Source organism: Phycodurus eques, chromosome 17 (genome assembly GCF_024500275.1).
Source record: "Phycodurus eques isolate BA_2022a chromosome 17, UOR_Pequ_1.1, whole genome shotgun sequence".
Taxonomy (NCBI): domain Eukaryota; kingdom Metazoa; phylum Chordata; class Actinopteri; order Syngnathiformes; family Syngnathidae; genus Phycodurus; species Phycodurus eques.
Genome location: NC_084541.1, coordinates 20,947,342 through 20,965,922, shown reverse-complemented (window position 1 = coordinate 20,965,922; position 18,581 = coordinate 20,947,342). Strand labels below are relative to the sequence as shown.

General features: G+C 43.5%; 1 protein-coding gene across 13 annotated transcripts in view; it reads left to right on the top strand.

The window, feature by feature from the left end:
- synj1 (synaptojanin 1) overlaps positions 1–18,569 on the top strand; it is a 31,246-nt gene extending 12,677 nt beyond the window's left edge. For 5 of the 13 annotated variants that reach the window (XM_061701912.1, XM_061701911.1, XM_061701910.1 and 2 more), the window contains 19 exons: positions 1,119–1,284; positions 1,405–1,428; positions 1,759–1,950; positions 2,453–2,537; positions 3,480–3,620; positions 4,521–4,713; positions 6,173–6,331; positions 6,569–6,725; positions 7,751–7,877; positions 8,121–8,333; positions 9,405–9,483; positions 10,341–10,692; positions 11,477–11,605; positions 11,711–11,749; positions 12,005–12,046; positions 13,188–13,240; positions 14,391–14,580; positions 14,654–14,886; positions 15,799–18,569. In XM_061701912.1, the coding sequence (XP_061557896.1) occupies positions 1,119–1,284; positions 1,405–1,428; positions 1,759–1,950; positions 2,453–2,537; positions 3,480–3,620; positions 4,521–4,713; positions 6,173–6,331; positions 6,569–6,725; positions 7,751–7,877; positions 8,121–8,333; positions 9,405–9,483; positions 10,341–10,692; positions 11,477–11,605; positions 11,711–11,749; positions 12,005–12,046; positions 13,188–13,240; positions 14,391–14,580; positions 14,654–14,886; positions 15,799–16,608 (3,384 nt within the window). In that variant the 3' untranslated portion in view covers positions 16,609–18,569. Of the gene's footprint in view, positions 1–1,118; positions 1,285–1,404; positions 1,429–1,758; positions 1,951–2,452; positions 2,538–3,479; positions 3,621–4,520; positions 4,714–6,172; positions 6,332–6,568; positions 6,726–7,750; positions 7,878–8,120; positions 8,334–9,404; positions 9,484–10,340; positions 10,693–11,476; positions 11,606–11,710; positions 11,750–12,004; positions 12,047–13,187; positions 13,241–14,390; positions 14,581–14,653; positions 14,887–15,013; positions 15,038–15,798 lie in introns of all 13 variants that reach the window. The other 8 variants (XM_061701913.1, XM_061701918.1, XM_061701914.1 and 5 more) reach the window with 5 other exon arrangements.
- Positions 18,570–18,581: the final 12 nt, after the last annotated feature.

The window sequence follows — 18,581 nt, the reverse complement described above, 5'->3', positions numbered from 1 at the left end:
AATCACTCGCTGATAATTATTTAATTTTTATAAATGTATCTTTGTTTAAATATTTATGCCAGTGATTTATATTGTCAGGCAGAACAATTAAATGCACTTCCACTCAGGTGGCACAAGGTACAATTCATCTGTGTATCCGCCTATTACCATTCATACAACACAATTATAGCCAAGTGTTTATTCAACTCAACAGGCCCAGATTTCAAATTAAGTCAATTTGTGAGTGAATTTAGATGAGATCATCATTCTATCAGTATACAGTCAACCCCCACCTACTCACGGGTCATCATTTGTAAATTTGCGTATTTGTTGAATTATTTTTTGTGGGGGGGAATCTTTTTCTTTTGTATTTTACTGAGAAACTCATCAATTGCTGTCAGGACCAAGTTGCTTGGCACCATCTTGTGGCATGTTGGTGCTAAGGAACTAAGTTGACGTGAGTTGAGCGCTTCAACCCATGTTTGACACATTTGATGGTATTAAAACTCAAATGTTTTGGCAACTCATGTCGACAGATAATATAACAATACTCACAGCCATATATTCTTTATCCACTGTGAAGAATGACTCCTATTACTGTGGCTTGTTGAGGAGTGACTTGTCTCTATTTATATCTGTGTATCCAGAAGGAGCAGCACAGTATTCATTGAAGCACACAATGTGGCAAAAACAGTTTCTTTTACATTCTATTCAATGATGTCATTACTGTATGTTTTTACCAAGTACATTTTTATTGAGTGCTATTTTTCTTGGGAAACATCAATATTGGGAGGGTGGAACAGATCAATGCCATTTCCTTTCATTTCAAGCGTTTTGACTCACCAGCGTCGTCACAGAACGAACTGAACTCTTATCTCAAGTAACCACTGCAAGATATTTGAGATCTTTTTGTTTGGTCTTGTGCTGTGAGGATTTATAGTATGTGTGTTCTTTAGTTGGGAACCACGGTTGTATTTGATGAACAAAGTGGAATCTAAACCAAAAAAGTGTCACTTCTTTACGAATGAAAGCAAATCAACAACATGAGCGCATCCTGATCTCTGCGGTGGCTGACGTGGGAAGCCCCGTCCGTTTACCCCCCCCGCCATATAACGAGCCGTGTCTTTGTCCCCGTCCAGGCGGGAAAGCTGAAAGACGGCGCTCGCTCGGTGACCAGGACCATCCAGAACAACTTCTTCGACAGCTCCAAGCAGGAGGCCATCGACATCCTCCGGCTGGGCTCCACGCTCAACAGCGACCTGGCGGACAAAGCGCGGGCCTTGCTCACCACGTCCAGCCTCTACGGTAAATGAACGTCTCATTTTCCAAATCTGTGATGAGCTCGCCTGTCCCGCCTGGCGTGCTGGCGCGATACGTGATCTAACGTGACTTTTTCTTGCTTCTCTTCACGCCGCGCTCTGTTAGTCACTGAGCCCGTCCTGCAGTCAGGTACAGTAACTGAGCAACCCTTAAGTGGACCATGTCACCTCATGTGTGCTGGATGTTTAAGGGAAACATATCATCAGCGCTCAGAGTGTCGGGAAATAAAACCTTTACATAATGTCCTCTTTAATGTCACTTACTATTTTTCTTACAAGCCCGTTTGTGTTAATATCATTGTTTTGTGTTTTTAAGTGGATGCATTCCCATCAGTTGTGTGTTTTCATGTGGTTTTCTTCAGTTGTATGTATTCATTTATACAATTGAAGATGCAATCCAAGAACCGTTTCACAAATATCGGTTTCCACGCGCTCCATCCCCCGACCGTCTTTTCCGCAGCCTCCCCCAGGGTGCTGCTGGGCATGTGTCAGAACCACCGCAGGTACACGCGGCCCAAGCAGATCCGGGTGTGCGTGGGCACGTGGAACGTCAACGGCGGCAAGCAGTTCCGCAGCATCGCCTTCCGCAACCAGACGCTCAACGACTGGCTGCTGGACGCCCCCAAGATCGCCGGCCACCCCGAGTTCCAAGGTGCGTTGACGAATCGCTAGTCACTATATCGCGATTTGTATTTCTTGGACTCTAAACTGTAGTTGACTAAAAAGTCTACCAAAAATCCTTTATAGTGATTAGGGAGCAGGGAATGGGTCAACTTTGCTGGGTTCGGAATCATTCACTCGTTCCCTACTCCCGAATTGTTGTATAGAGATTTTCTGATATCAGTTAAATGAAAAATAGTTTTGAAACACGACTCGGGGCCCTGTTAAGGCACATGGATGTACTTTATCTGACTGACAGTATTTTCTGTGCATTTTATGCTTGCTTCTTTTTTTTCAAATACATTTACACTGTATTTGAAGTGTTTTTTTTAATACATTTAAATGTCTTTAAAGGGTGTGGGAGGTGTAAACGATTAGATTTGTTGTTGTATATAATCTTTCCGTATGGCAGACTTTCACCTACTGCACGTGGGTCTGGATTGTATATCCTGCGATAATTGATCTTATTGAGATTATATATCTCCTCTTTCCAGACAGCAAGGCCAACCCTGTTGATATCTTTGCCATCGGCTTCGAGGAAATGGTTGAGCTGAACGCCGGAAACATCGTCAGCGCCAGGTATGTGCAGGCTGTAACATGTACATAGACGTGGCCAAATGTATTGAGACACCTTTTCATATACAGTGGACCCCCGCATATTTGCTGGAAAAACAAAATCAATTAAAAAAAAATATATATATCTATGCTGTCAAGTATGCGCCGATTTTTGCTGTTGGGCCCGGTCCCTAGCCCCCATGAATAGCGGCAGTCCACTGTACAATTAATTCATCAGGATGACCTCGTTAGTCATCCTGGCAAGACATTTTGAACCTGTTGGATGCTTCCAACTTGGTGAAACAGTTTGGGGAGCTTCCTTTTCCTTTTCAATTTAACAATATGCTACTCCAAATGAAACTTGGAGCACCACCAAATTTTGATTAAAAAATGGGGAAAATTCATTCAGTCTGTCTTTAAAGGCTGCTACATCAAATGGAGTTACTGTAGTTACTCGTTGTGTAGAGGCCATATGATTTCCACACACACAAAACACGTAATCTGGTTCTTTATACAGGACAAATTTAGTAACTAATCTACCAAACGCATAAGCAATAGATGAGGTATTATTACAAATGACAGTGTAGATAATAAGAAACAGTGCTGATAAAGTCAACACATTCGACGAGGAGAAGAAAGACATTTTGTGTCTGAGAAGGAATTATTATTATAATTTTTTTTAAACCGCATGCCTATGGATGAGCTGGCCTATTTGTTTATTTATCCTCACAAACTGACATGAACTTCCTCCACATGCGCGCACAGGCGCGCACACACACACATACTCCCTCCCTCCGACACCGTATACCTGTAGAAAGTCTTCCAGTGAGAGTGGAAGCTGTTAAACCTGCAAAGTAAGGAACAACACTACATTTTCTTCACTGTGTCCCAACACTTTGCCGCATTTGGATGCGGCGTAATGCGCTTGAGGTTTTACTCTCTTGTGTGTCACTGATGTCCCGGCAGCACCACCAACCAGAAGCTGTGGGCCGCCGAGCTGCAGAAGAACATCTCGCGGGACCACAAGTACGTTTTGCTGGCGTCGGAGCAGCTGGTGGGCGTGTGCTTGTTCGTCTTCATCCGCCCGCAGCACGCGCCCTTCATCAGGTACGCCTTTGAAACCGAGATCAGGCATCTGTCTATGATTAATTTTTTCCATTTTCAGTTGGCAATGGAAAAACACAAAAGTGACCTTGTCATTCAACAAGCGTTTATTAATGCTCCGTTAGCTTCTTAGCCGCCGACGCCACAATCAATCTGGATTACGACCATTGCCCCAAGTCCGCTAGTCAGAATCGGAATCATTTTTATTTCGCCAAGTATGTCAAAAACACACAAGGAATTTGTCTCCGGTAGTTGGAGCCGCCCTAGTACGACAACAGACACTCAATTGACAGAGAACACTTTTGAAACATAAAGACATTGAGAAAAACAGTCACTGAGCTATAAAAGGTTGCCAGTAATCTGGTAATGGCGGTACAATTTTTATTTTATTTTTTTGACAATTGTGCGAAAAGATGCAGAGTCCTCTAGCAATGAGAGCAGTTTGAATCACTAATAGAGCAATAGTCCGGTGCAATGACCATTGTGCAAAAGGCGCCGAGACTTCAAGAAATTTATGCAGTTTAAAGTGACTAGTAGTGCGATAGTCTGGGACAATGTCGATTGTGCAAATGGTACAGATGCTACTCAGGCACATGAGTGGCCGGTATTGGTCAACAACAGATATGCGCCGGTGCTGGTGGTGCGTTTAGATGAGGTGGCGTCCCCTAGCCTCACCTGCTGTGTCCTGCCCGTCAGGAAGCTGTAAATCCACTGGCAGGCGAGACAATGAGCTGGAGAAGCTTGGAGGAGAGGAGTTCGGGGATGATGGTGTTGAATGCCACATGTGGAGTACCGTGTGGACATGAAGGAATTTTGGATTAAAAATGGAAAGAACGAATGACACAGATTGACAGTCAGCAGCTTCAGCCCATTTTGAGTTGTTGTCATTTTCTCGTCATGCAGGGACGTGGCGGTGGACACGGTGAAAACGGGCATGGGCGGCGCCACGGGCAACAAAGGGGGCGTGGCCATCCGCCTGCTCTTCCACACCACCAGCATCTGCTTCGTGTGCTCGCACTTTGCGGCGGGACAGTCGCAGGTGAAGGAGAGGAACGACGACTACAACGAGATCACACGCAAACTCAGCTTCCCCATGGTAAGAACAACACACAAAAACATGTTTAACAAGGTCTCATGTGCATGGAAAACACGTAAGATTGTTCATATTCATAAATACAGTGTAGTGGGTGACAAACTGTCGGTCGGTCGAATATTATTATTTTTTAAATTATTTTTTATATTATTTTCTTTGTTTCATGAGCCAAAATTTGAGTTGCTCCTTTTAATGGAATTTATATTCATTTCAATGGGGAGAATTGATTTGATATAAGCTAGTTAGTTCATTGGTTGGTCACCAGCACAGTGACACCCTTATTCAGGTGAGCACTCCATTGTCATTTCTCAGTGAGAGCGGCTAGGAAAGTGTTTCTTGAGCTCTGTCTTGGATTCACGCCAATTCATCTCTGAGGTCTCTGGACTTCGGACCAGACTTTGGTGGGTTCAACCGGTTTTGTGTGATCCCAAGTGTTAGGAATTCCAAACGAGGCCCGGAGGTTTCCCAGCCGGCCTTGCAAGCAAAAAGTCCTTGATGGAATTCCTTCTTCCCGGTTCTTTTAATGTTTGGTGGTGATCTTCTTTCCAAATAAGAATCCTGATACACTAAAGTTGTCTTCTGAGTATTTAATGCAACAAAATCAAGTATCCAGATTTACAAAGCTTGGTCGAACGCGGTGAACTCTCTTCCTTCTCGCGTGGGATCCGTTCCTTCAGTGGCTCCTTATCAAACCAGTTCTCGCCTGCTCTCAGCCTGAATGTTATCAGTATGTCTGTGGCGCGCGCGTGCGTGCGTGCGTGCGTGTGCGTGTGTATTCATAACATAGTGTGGTCGGATTTAACAAACAAAAGCTAGTGTGTGTATCCTAGTGTCCTGTAAGCAGCAGCATAGAAATATATGCAACACAACTGTTTCGCTTCCCTCAGAGATAGGTTAGATGTAAATCATCTTCGTTACAGGTTACTCCTTCCTACTTTCGGACGAGGAACAGCTGGTGTGAGTGGCGTAAACCATCCTGCTGGCACTTCGTTGTCTTTAAGAGGGGATGATTCTCAGTTTTGTATGAATTGTAGCTGTTGGAATGCTTTGTTTTTTCGGCACAACCATATTACATAGCTGGCTCCGAGTGCTGTTTTCAAGGCAGGTGTCCATGATGTTACGCCTTGTTCCACTTGGCATTCCAAGAGCAGCAATGCATTTGGATATTGATGCGTTGTAGATGTTGCTGCTTCCAATTTCAACTGGGAAATAGTGGGTGTTCCATCCTCTAGTCGCACATTCAGCTGCAAGATCCTGGTCCCTACATTTCTTTCTGGCATGGCCGTTTGACAGGCTTTCCTCCATTAGAACTGTTTTGGTCTTAGATGATAGATGATAATATCAGGACACTTTGCTGTCTCTATAATCCTGGGAGGCAGGAACTATTTTGAGTTGAGGAGCTTCATGCAATTCCCATGTGGTGTTGTGATGTTTCATCTTCTTCCCGTGTCTTCTCTTCCAGGGTCGCCTGCTCTACTCTCACGACTATGTTTTCTGGTGCGGCGACTTCAACTACCGCATCAGCCTGCCCAACGAGGAGGTGAAGGAGCTGATCAGGCAGCAGAACTGGGACACGCTGACCGCCGGTGACCAGCTCTTTGACCAAAAGAACGCCGGAATGGTACGGAGTTGTCAAAGGTTTTCCCCAAATTTACGAGATATTTGACATTGACCTCATCCCTCCACATTTGTTGACCGACTCAAACCATTCCAACTTCGTCTCACAATCTTCATTTCAACTGTTAATTAATTCCACAGCCTTCACAAGGAATTCATGCAAAAGTTGCTTTCTCGAGTTTTTTGTTGTTGTTAATGTTTGACAGTCAGCACTCAGGAAAAAGGCCTCCTTCTCCTTCAGGTGTTCCGGGGATTCATCGAGGGCAAGCTGGACTTTGCGCCCACGTACAAGTACGACCTTTTCTCCGAGGACTACGACACAAGCGAGAAGTGCCGCACGCCTGCCTGGACCGATCGCATCCTCTGGAAGCGCAGGAAGTGGAACTTTGACAAAACAGGTGCCCCACAAACATCTAGCTCTCCATCCAGCCAATAAAATAGAATCACGAAGTGAATTTTTCGAGTAATTTTACAAAAATAAAGTTGAAAGTTTTAATTTTATAGTTAGATTATAAGAGCTTTTATTCTTACAAGTACAAAAAATAAATGTTTAGTTTTCAACAATACCATCATGTTACTAGAAAAAAAATTGTCATTTTACAGTACAGGTATGTGTTATTGCTTTTTGTCATTGAAAGCATTTTTGAAAGATTTCTAATTTATTTTTGTCTTTCAACTATACTCGTACTGTCACAAAAATTATAATCATACAAGAAAAAAACATTCTGGTACAATGAGAAAAATAAAATTGTAATTTTACAAGCATTAAGTAGTTGTTTTTTTTTATTACTTTGGTTTACTATGTACTATGACTTAATTCGTGTAAAATTAGATTCTTTATTCCTCACGATGTTTGGTCCTGTAAATGTTTGATTTATTTTATTCTTTTACGTAATAACAATAGTAATATATACTGGTAAATTCCAAAAGAAATGTAATTGTATTAAAAAATATATATTCCCATGCTTTATTACTTAACTGTTTTTGTTAACGCAGTTTTCTTGTACTTTCACTTTGTGATCGCATAATGACATTTTTATATTTAAAAAATTATTTGTTCTTGTAGATTATGACCTAATTTTATTATTTTACTTCATAATAGTAGTAATATATATACTTGTACATTGCAAAACCTAACATCGTATTTGTATGAAGGTAGTTAAATTAGGTTTTTTTTAAATTCCCTTGACTTTATTACATAATTCTTGCAAATGTACAAATATTTTTTTTAACTTGTACTTTGGCTTTATTCATGTGTAATGACATTTTTACATTATGACATTTGTTCTTGTAAGTTTGGACTTCCAAATTAAAATATATATACATATATATTTTTTCTTGCAATATGAGACAACTGTACAACTCTCTTGTAATTTGTTGCGACTATTAACATGGTTTTAACATTGTAACTTTTTGTGTTTAGCTGAGGAGATGAACGTGGTCGGCGCGGCGTCGACGTCAGCCGAGAACGAGGACGACCCGGAATACCCGTGGAGCCCCGGGACCCTCAAGTACTACGGCAGGGCCGAGCTTAAGACCTCAGACCACAGGTGGGTGCAATCCAATCAGTCACCCAGGATTTGGCGCATGCGTGCATCTTCACACCAAAAACAAGAAAATGAATTGTCGCCATAGTGTGATATGTGGGGGACTGCTATGATTAGTTGAATTTGCCTCAATTGTTGCAATCGGAATCATTGGAGGCACTGACCCAATACACACATTCTGCCCTTAAAAAGCTAATCTTGCTGATTTGGGACATTAGGGGTGCTAATGTGACAATACGTTTGTAGGCCGGTGGTGGCCGTGATGGACGTGGACATCCTGGAGGTGGACCCGGAGGCCCGGCATCAGGTCTACAAGGACGTCATCGCCCTGCAGGGACCGCCGGACGGCACGGTCCTGGTGTCCTTGTGCTCCTCCGGACCGGACGACTACTTTGACGACGCGCTCATCGACGAGCTGCTGGACAAGTTCGCCAACTTCGGCGAGGTCATCCTCATCAGGTGAGCCTGATGTCGCCAGAGTTGATAGAAAAACATTGGTAATTAAATGCATTTTTTAAAAAAAAAAAAATATTAAATGAATTATTTTCATTAAAAAATGAGTGATTTTAAAATGTACTTCTTATGTAGTTGTTCATATGGATACCTGTAATAAAATTATATTACAGTGGTGCCTTGCGATACGAGTGATCAGAGCAATTCTTCAGGCTGTTTATTAGCACTACAATTTGAAGTTTACTGTCAAACTAAAGATAAAACAAAGACAATTTGATGTGTATTTAAAACAACTAAACAACTGTGCCTATGCGAGCTTAATGCTAACACACAGTGCAAAACGTCATAGACGGGCTAACGAATAGCATCAGTGTTGCGATGCTATAACCTTCCAAACGGTGAAGGAACACATACAGACAGACAATATAACAATACACACGGTCATATATAATTTACCCTCTGTGAAAAACGGGTAATGTTACTGTGGCTTACCGAGGAGTTGTGACCATCTCCATGTATATCTCTACGTCTGTATTATATTGCCCCAGATTGTCAAGAAAGAGCAGCACAATGTCTGTTGAATTGAAGAAAAAAAAGGGTCCAAAACTTATTTTTTATTTCATTTTTTCTTTATTGTATGTTTTTTATAAATTACTACAGTAGTACAGTATTATGAAGCACTGTTTTTCAAAACAGTTTGAAAAACATTTTTGGGGGCGGCTGGAATGGATTAGTGGCATTTGGATTCATTTCAATGGGGAAAGATGATTTGAGATACAAGTGTTTTGATTTAAGAAAGAACCTCCTATCTCAAGGCACCGCTGTACATGCTGAAAATTCTATAGAAACAATGTAGCTTTATTTCAGTGCTATTCTCATTTCAAACATGATTATGACGTCGAGAACGGTGTAATTCGTAAGAATTACACTTAATTCAAGAAGATTTCTTTCATTTTGATGTTTTTAAGTGATTCAATCATTTTTATTGGGCTTTATTTAACTCAAAAAACCCTGCCTGTCCACATAACCTCAAGGTCAGTTACATGGGTTTGACACATTCTTCTTTCTTTTTTTCAGATTTGTTGAGGAGAAGATGTGGGTGACTTTCCTGGAGGGTTACTCTGCTATGGCCGCTTTGTCTCTCAGTGCGTCCACTGTAAGTCACTTATTGATAATAATTACTCCATATTTGCTATCTGGCATTGTTGGGTCACTTTGTAAACCGTTTTTCTTTCTTTTAATAAAAACCCTATAACTGTGGTATGGAAAAGTCATGCAGTTACATTGTTACTAGCTTAGGTAGACATAGCCATACTGCAAGAAAAAAGTAGGAAATGTGTTTGAGTAGATGTAGACACATACAATTAAATGATATCGTTATTCAGTATTACTTATATGACATACTTTCAAATCCAAATATTTGAAAAAATACCATTTGTACGCTAGTTCATGTTATGTAACAGGACAGAAATGTACAGTTCTTGAAAAGTGCTTTCCATTGACAAAGATTTACAAGCCAAATCTATGCATTTTTCCTATTCAATCCTAATAATACACATTTCTAATAATAGTCGTAATATAGTAATGTTAAAACCAAAGTATCATAGTATTTAGTGTTTTTAATTATTATTATTTTTTAAGATCAAGGTTCAAAATATGCTTTGAAAACGACAGACAGTTCCACGAATAAGAGCTACCGGTACTCGTGTGTGTGTGTTGTTGTGTTTAAGACAAAGTTCAAAATAACAAAAGAGAAAGAAAGGATGATTATGAAGCATTGCAGGGGGAGGGGTCCAATCCAAATGACATGAATTTATTCCTAATATTTCTCTGATACAATGAAAATACAAACAAGGAAGAAAAAAACGTTTTTAATCCAGTCATATTTTTGTTTAATTGTATTTTTTTTCTACCATGGTCAAAAATGCCCAAATAGCAATTATGGAGTGTAATGGAAACTACATGGCAGTTTGAAGGACTTTAATACAATTCAAAGCTTTCATCTCCTTGCAGGTTCTGGGCAAGGTGATGGACATCCGCCTGAAGAGTCCTGGCTGGATCAAGAGCCTGGAGGAGGAGATGAGCGTAGAGCGCATCTGCGGGAGCATCCCCGCCTCAGCCAGCTCCACCCTGCTGGCCGAGGACGCCGACATGGGTGACGACGACGACTACGACATGGAGGGGGACGTGGACGAAGAGGTGGAGGCCGTCCTTCCCCAGCACCTGCAGACTTCCTTGGGCTCCGGAACCGGATCCTCCCCGCTGCCCTCGCCACGGGGCAGCCCCTCCGCTTCCCCCACCCACGGGGAGGCGGCGCCACCCAGCAGGCCCGGACGTGGCGCTCAACCGGCTAGACCGTCGCAAGGTAGCTACAGTATGTGTTATACACAGTGACTCGACGTGCAGACTGGCTAACTTATAGCAAAATACACTCTCATTTGCTGACGCACACGTCACTCACCAGGCCAGGCCCCGTCTTTTAAAGTCACTCACACTCAGTCACAGATACTGCAGTGTAGAATATGAGGGTGGCAACCCCAAGTGGACAAAAAAAAAAACTGCACCTCACATGCATATTTTGTATTGGTATGGTTGTTTCATAATCCAAAATATTTTTGCTCCAATTACTTGATTAATAGATGGTAGCTGGTAACTGGTAGAATAATAGCTGAAGAGGTGAAGGTGCTTGCTTCAAGCTGTTTATCACTTCCAGTTAAAGTTTACTGTAAAAATGACACACAAAAGAGGATTAAACATTACCTAAACACCAAAATGTTCAACCAAGCCATATCATTTCGTCTCATGAAAGTCCGCTAGTTTAATGCTAACATATGATGCAAAAAAAACTGAAATTAGCATCGATGTCATGGTAATTCTAAGCCTTCAAACAACTGCTACTTTTTGTTCACAAACAGCACAGCAGCGCATAGAAAGAGGGATTTTATGCTTGCATTTTTTGTGTTCAAATACTTTTACGAATTTTTAAGAGAAAGTGTGTTTTATTAACTTTAAATTTGTTTAAAGCGGCTAGAAGGGAGTGGTAAAATGGCATCTTTTCACCTGTTACGGGTGGTTTGTGACCCTGTGATGAACGAGCGTTCACTTTATTTGGCTTGAAATAGGACAACATTTTTCCTGGTTTTCCCCAGGCCCTCCTGTAGACTTCCAGCCCGGCGCACCGACATCCCAAAGCCTGGAGCCCAAGCGCGCGCCGCCTCCTCGGCCCAACGCGCCCCCGGCAAAACCCGCGCCGCCGCAGCGCCCGCCGCCGCCCTCAGGTAGTGTACTACCGCGAAGCTAGTCCAGCTAATATAAAGCAGAGAGGCGCTAACGGCTCTTTAACGACTTTTATTCTGCTGTTTGACCTCGCTCCCCTGGTGAAGGAGGTCTGAGCCCCCTTCCTGTTCGAAGGGACTGTGGAGGTAACACGTCTGCTGCACCCCGTGTGCTTTACAACCTGCATTCCAGGACATGTAGAGAGAATTTTAGACAGTGGACTCTTAAGTTGAAGTTTGTAGTGCTTTCCCCATACGCAGCCCCCAGGTGGCAGTCACGTGCACACTAGCTGCTCCATTCCAACCGCTCCCGTCGGCTCACATTCAGGCTTAGCGCTTCGAGCGGTTCAAGTGTCTTATTGCGTGACAATTGTGTATTTTGGTTTGCGTTGTGCTGCAAAGGACCAAAAAGTCCGGCTCTTCCTCGGCCCGCCGTCGCCGCAGGTGAGTGCCGTAAAGCTCTCAATTCGGGTCCGAGAACCGTAGTAAAATAATTTGCGATCAATTATCATTTGAACATGCCTGCATAATAAACCAGCATCCCTGCATGAAGGTATTTTTTTCTTTTAGAACACAGGTGTCAAACTGGTGGCCCGGGGGCCAGATCCGGCCCGCCACGTCATTTTATGTGGCCCGCGAGAGTCTGCATCGACATTGTTTCTTGCTAAAATTCCAAATTGTCTCCACTTTTAAAAATATTGAGATATTGCAAGCATTTTTTATCAACCCCACTTTTAAAATACAACTTCATACTGTAGTTGAACTGTTTTTACTGGCTTTTGATTTTAAAAGTAATTATCCATTAATTTGTGTATATGTAATAATATGAGGCAATCATACATTCATATGGGTTTGCAGCCATAACGGCCCCTCCGAGTGGACGCATAACTGCGATGTGGCCCGTGACAAAAATGAGTTTGACACCCCTGTTTTAGAACATATTACACATAAAGTATATTGCTAAAACTACTGCTTTTTGTGAGACAAAAAGGCATATTTGAGAATATAGTCCTGTTTTTTTTTTAATTGTCTTTTTAATAAATGAAGAATAAAAAGTTTTCAATTCACTTCAGTAAAATGACATTTTCTCTCCTTAAACATTGACTTTAAAACAGCCTCTATAAATACCCACACCCTCCTGTATTGTCACCCATTTCCTATCTTGGTGGCCATCCTCTTCTTCCTTGACATTTTTGTGCTTCAATAAAAAGTAATATAGTATACATGTGTTGTATTTGGAGCCTTAAATCCCATTACAGGCTCGCAGTTTTACTTAATTGCTCTGCGTGTGGCGAAGCGATGCTGACTAGCTTTTTTTTTTTTTTTTTGCAATGGTCCATTTCAGTCACTTTTGGCTGTCACTCGGTGTGCAGCGGGTCTTTTTTTTCTAAAGATTATTTGTTATCGTGACTGACTTTTCTCAAAAATAGGCTGCCTTTTAATTCCTATGGCATTCACAAATACCCATTTACAACACAAAATAGAATACTATTTTGTGTTTTGTTTTAGATCCAAACTTGATTTGACAGCTTCCTACTTTTTCCATTCACTCGACATTTATTGACTTTGCTCTGACCCATTTCAGGTCGAGGCCAGGTAGCCGCAGGTCCTCCTGGACCGGGAGGTGCTTCGAGGCCGGTAGGTTTCCGGCTCAACTCCTCACAAAAATCACACTGATGATGATGATGATGATGATGATCATGATACTGGTGATATTGGTCATACTGACGATAATGGTGATACTGGTCATTTTAAAATTGTATTGAAGCTTTATTTAGCCAGGTAAGGCAATTGAGAACAGATTTTCATTTGCAATGTAGACCTGGTTGTAAGGATGATACTAGTGTTAATGCTATAATGACGTTGTCATATTGGTGATACTGATAATAACACTCATGATATAAATGATAATGATACTGATGAATGTGGCGAAAGCAATTGATGATTATGCAATGAGGAGGGCGATCCTGGTCATGACGATGATACTGAAAACAATGATTGTACTGGTTTGTACTTGATCGATACTTTGATGCAGGCCGTGATGGTGATATGGCACATAGTGATGAAACACGATAATTGTGACAATGGTGTAACTGATGGTAATGGTGACGCTGATGATACTGGTGAAACGTTTGATGTTGGTGACACTGGTTTTATTAATGATACTGGTGATATTGTTCATAAATCTGATACTGATGATGATAATAGCGATACCGACAGTAAAGACAATACTAGTGCTGTTGACACAATTTTGGATCGTGATTATACCAATGATAATCAGGATACTGGTCATAATGATGGTAATGCCGAGCCTGATGATACCGCGCAAAATGAGGATATTGGTCGCACTAATGATTCCGGTGAAACTGATGATATTGGTGATAATGATAACACTGGTCATCATATGATAATCAGGATACGAGTCATATTGTTGGTTAATGGTGATAGTGATGATATGTTCAAAATGACGACACTGGTCATAAGGATGATATTAGTGCTAATGACATTGGTCATACTGATGATAATGGTGATCATTATGATGCAGGCCATAAAGGTCATACTTTATGATAAATGTGATACTGATGATACTGGTGATTTGGCTTACTCGTCATCATGATGGTAATGCCACGACTGATTGTACTGTTCATAATGATGATATTGATCATAAGGATGATACTGGTGATGAAAATGATAACGGTGATAATGCCGATACTGGTGATATTGGTCATACCGATGCCACTGTTGCTAATGATGATACTGATGATGCCGTGTTTGTGGTTTGCTCTAGAATCCCCCCCCCCGAGCCGGCGTGATCAGCGTGCCTCCGCAGTCTCGTCCCTCTCCTCCGTCCCACCCCGGCGCTCCCCGGGCCATCCCTGACGTGCACCCCGGGGCCCCTCGACCCATCGCCGACACCCACCCCGGGGCCCCTCGACCCGGATCCGGCGTCCCGGCCAAACCATCTGATCTTCCTCTAGGTGAGGACGCGTGTTTATTAGCATATCAATATATTGAGGTGAAACTGACTTCTGTGGTGCCGCCCTCATTCAGGGCCCGCACCATCAGGAGCCGCCCCTACGGCTCCCCCTGTTGTGAGGCCGTCGGTACCGGCGCCCATACAATCCCAGCCCGCCGCTCCAGTCCAGTCCCAACTGCCTCCCCCGTTGCAGCCCACGCCCGCCGCCCCTCCCGCACAAACTCTGGCCTCCCCGAAGCCGCCGCCCCGTTCCCGCTCCCATCACGCTCTCCCGCCAGAGGCCGGCAAGGCTGCTTCGGCCCCGCAGGTTGGTGCCCGTGCCGTTTTTATTTCCTTCTTCCTCCGGCTTTGACAAAATGGAGCTTCTCTCTTCCCTCATTTCTCACAAGCTTAATGTCTTCTTCTCGCTTTCCGTTTGTCCTTTCTCTCACAAGCCGGAGAAGCCGTCGGGGTGACAGGTACTTCATGTCCTTCCTCCGTAGCGCAACTACCCACCTCAAAACACCCCCCTTTTTTGTTGCCATGTCCTCCTTACTTTCCTTTCTGCCACCCAGGGACAGAAATGTGGTTTCATATGTGCTCGAATCATCATTTTGTATGATTTCATTCATTTTGTGGTGGTGTTCCATGTGCTTCTGGCTTGAGGGCACCCCGTAGCGAGTAGCAGTCTTTAAAGTCCAGCTCCCGCCAGGCAGTACCGGTCATTTCAGGCTGTACCTCCTTTTTTGGCCACCCTTACTGAGCACAATGTGTCTTTTACAATGCGGTTTTCACCAGGTGTTTCCATTTGTCCCCCCTTTTTGGACACTCTTACCAAGCGCCACGGGCAGGTCTGCAAAATGGCACACAGTAAAGTCCAGTAGTACCAACAGTTTTCATTTTTTTAACCATCTTTTTGGGCACCTTTACGATGCGCAGTGGGTTTTTAAAGTCCGGTTTCCACGAGACAGCACTATGCCGTTTAGTTTGTACCCCCTCTTTGGTCACCCTTACCAAGCGCAGTGGCCAGGTACCTAAGATGGCGCACAGTGCTGATGGCCAGGAGCCAAAATGGTCTCCATTGTTCTTATTTTTGTGGCCTTGCTCTTGCTGACGCACCCTCCCAAAGTGTAGAACTGGACTGGACCATTCTGATGGAAACGTGGTCCCAGAAAGGGAGGGGCATAGATGGTAGTAATCAAGTATTGAGATGGTGATTGATGTTCTCTTTGTGTGTCAGACAAACGGACTGAACGGCGTCCAGTGGAAGCCCGACCCCTTGGACGCCTTTGACTTCCTGTCCTCGTCATCGTCCTCCCGACAGAGCACCCAATCACTGACCCGGGGCAGCTTCCTGAGGACCCCGCCCTCCATCCCCTCCGCCGCCTCGTCATCCTCGTCCTTACTGGCCACCGCCCTTCTTCCTCCCCCGCCGCCGGTCATGCCCCGCAGTCGCTCACAAGAGACCCTGCGCGCCTCCCCCAACCCCTTCGCCGCCGAGACGCCGCCCGCCCGTCCCAGCAGCACCAACCCGTTTACCGGCTGCCCAGAATGGGCGCCGCTCGTCCCCACCGGTGCCGCCGTCCCCGCTCCGCAGAACATCTGTCGGAGCGCGTCCCTGTTCGCACCGGCGTCATCCCTTCCGCCTGTCCTGCCGCCCCGTCGCCAGCCCCCCAAATGGGTCACCTTCAACAACGACTTCCCACTCCCGGCTAAAACCGCCACGCTGCCCCCCTGCTCAACCGCCCCCACCAAACCGCACTGGTTGACTAATGCAAAATTTCCGACACCCCCTGCCCCCGGGTCCTCCCCGCTCCTCGAGCCAGACTGGTTAACCCCTACCCCGGCATTCCCCACGCACCCGGCTAAAACGTTGCCCCCCAATACCACCCTGTTCCCAGAACCGGACTGGTTGGCCGCCACCCCGGCATTAACGGCCCTCCCCCCTCCTCCTCCTCTCCCTTCGCAGACCGCCGCCACTATCTCAAAACTCCCCGATGGATCTGGAGGGAGCTGCTTCTTCTACCCCAGAGAGCCAACTAAACAGTGATCTAGACATGTATAGCTCTATGATAGACGTATATATGTATACAGTATATATGCGTGTTTGTGTGAGAGTATTTAAGACAGATTCCACGTCAAGAGCCGGAACATGTGTGCAAGTACTCCCTCGATTAAAAAAAAAAACATATATATATATATATACATATATACATATATATATATATATATATATATATATATATATATATATATATATATATATATATATATATAAAATGATCTGTGGGCGCAGCTATAGATATCAGATCTATATCTATAATATAGGCGCCTGTGCAATATCAACATTGCTTTCTGCACTTCCCACAACATTTTTATTGAAAAATCTCAAAAATGTCCCAAAACGTTTATACAGTGGTGCCTTGAGATACAGTTGAAATTGGCATTAACGATACGGTAATTCTAAACATTTGAACAACTGCTACTTTAATACATGGAGCAGCAACGCATACAAACGGAGTATACAACAATACTTAAACGTTCTCTGCTGCTTCTTCTTATTCTTGATTACACGCATGTCTTGGAGTAGAGCTCAGTGCTGCCTGGCATGTTGTGGCACAACTTGGTACTACACGGAAGGTTGCACAGCTTCACTCACTCGAAATTCGGGCAGACCCGCACATATTTTGCGGTTTGGCACCCACGGAATCACCTGTTTGAAGATTTTTCTTCTCCCTCCTCAGGGAGAAAGCTCCTTCCCAGTTTATTCAAGAATTTCTTGGGTAAAAAATTAATAATTCAATGCAATTATAATGGCCCTCAATTATTTGCGGCTATTCGCGGTCAGGCTCGGTCCCTATTCCCATGAATAGCGAGGGTCCACTGTATACGGGAAAACAGGTAAAAAAATTAAATAAAATATCATAAAAATCAGCGATATAGGAGAGGTCCACTGTATTTTTAATTAAGCTGTGGACGCAGTTCTACGTCTCCCATATCCATGAGCGCCTGTGCAATATCAACCTAGGGTCAGGGGTCACGCTGCGCTCGCTTTGCTCATGAATGTACGCTGTGTCGCAATGAGTCCCGCCAATGTTGCTGTGTACATATACATAGTTGATTATGTAGAAACCTTATTTATGCGTGCATTTGTATATGTGCGTGTGTTTGCGCAATGATACTTATATGCACTGAGGTTGCACATCCGACACACATTCCGGATTTCTTTGTTCACACTCCCCAGCCACCCCGTCAAAAGCAACAACTAGGTAGGTGGGTGTGTGTGTGTGTTAATGATGATGTAGTGATCGTGGGACGTGACAAGCGCCGCACAAAAAGGGCACATTCTTCATTTTGGTCTTAAAAATCCAGCCGACATTTGAATACGTAGTGAAAACTGCAGCGTGATGTGCAAGTTGTGTTCAGGGTGCTTCTTTTTTTTTTTTTTTTTTGCGTCCGTGGCAATTCAGTGTTGTGCGAGTATTTGGACCCGCAAACAGGAACTGACTTTTCCTACCCTTCTCATTCACTTTCAGGCCTCAGTTAGAAATCATGTGGCTGGTTCGGTTCACTGCAAATATGACCAATATTTAGTTCAAAGATGAATGAATTAAATTGTTGTTTACTTCCAAATCTCCATTCACTGCTCTCAAAGGCATCAATTGTGTGAAGTAGATAAATACATATAAATATATCCTATATCCACAAGCCAGCAGCTTTTTCTTTGTCGCATTTGAGATTTTCCAGGCCACAAAGTGGCTCACTTTGTGAGGTCCGTGTGGCCCTCCTCTTTAATTAATGGCCGTAATCTGTCATAACAATCCGTATATATTTATCCGTAGTAAATGAGTCTGTGCCAGTAAACAATCTGTATATGTATTAGAGAGGAAAAAAAGCAACGTGGCGATTCATGTTTGTCTGTGAATATTCCATATTAAACGTGCACAATCGATTGCAAATTTATGTATAAAGGCAGTTTATGTTGTATGTATGCAAAAAAATAAAAATGGAACCGGATGGTGG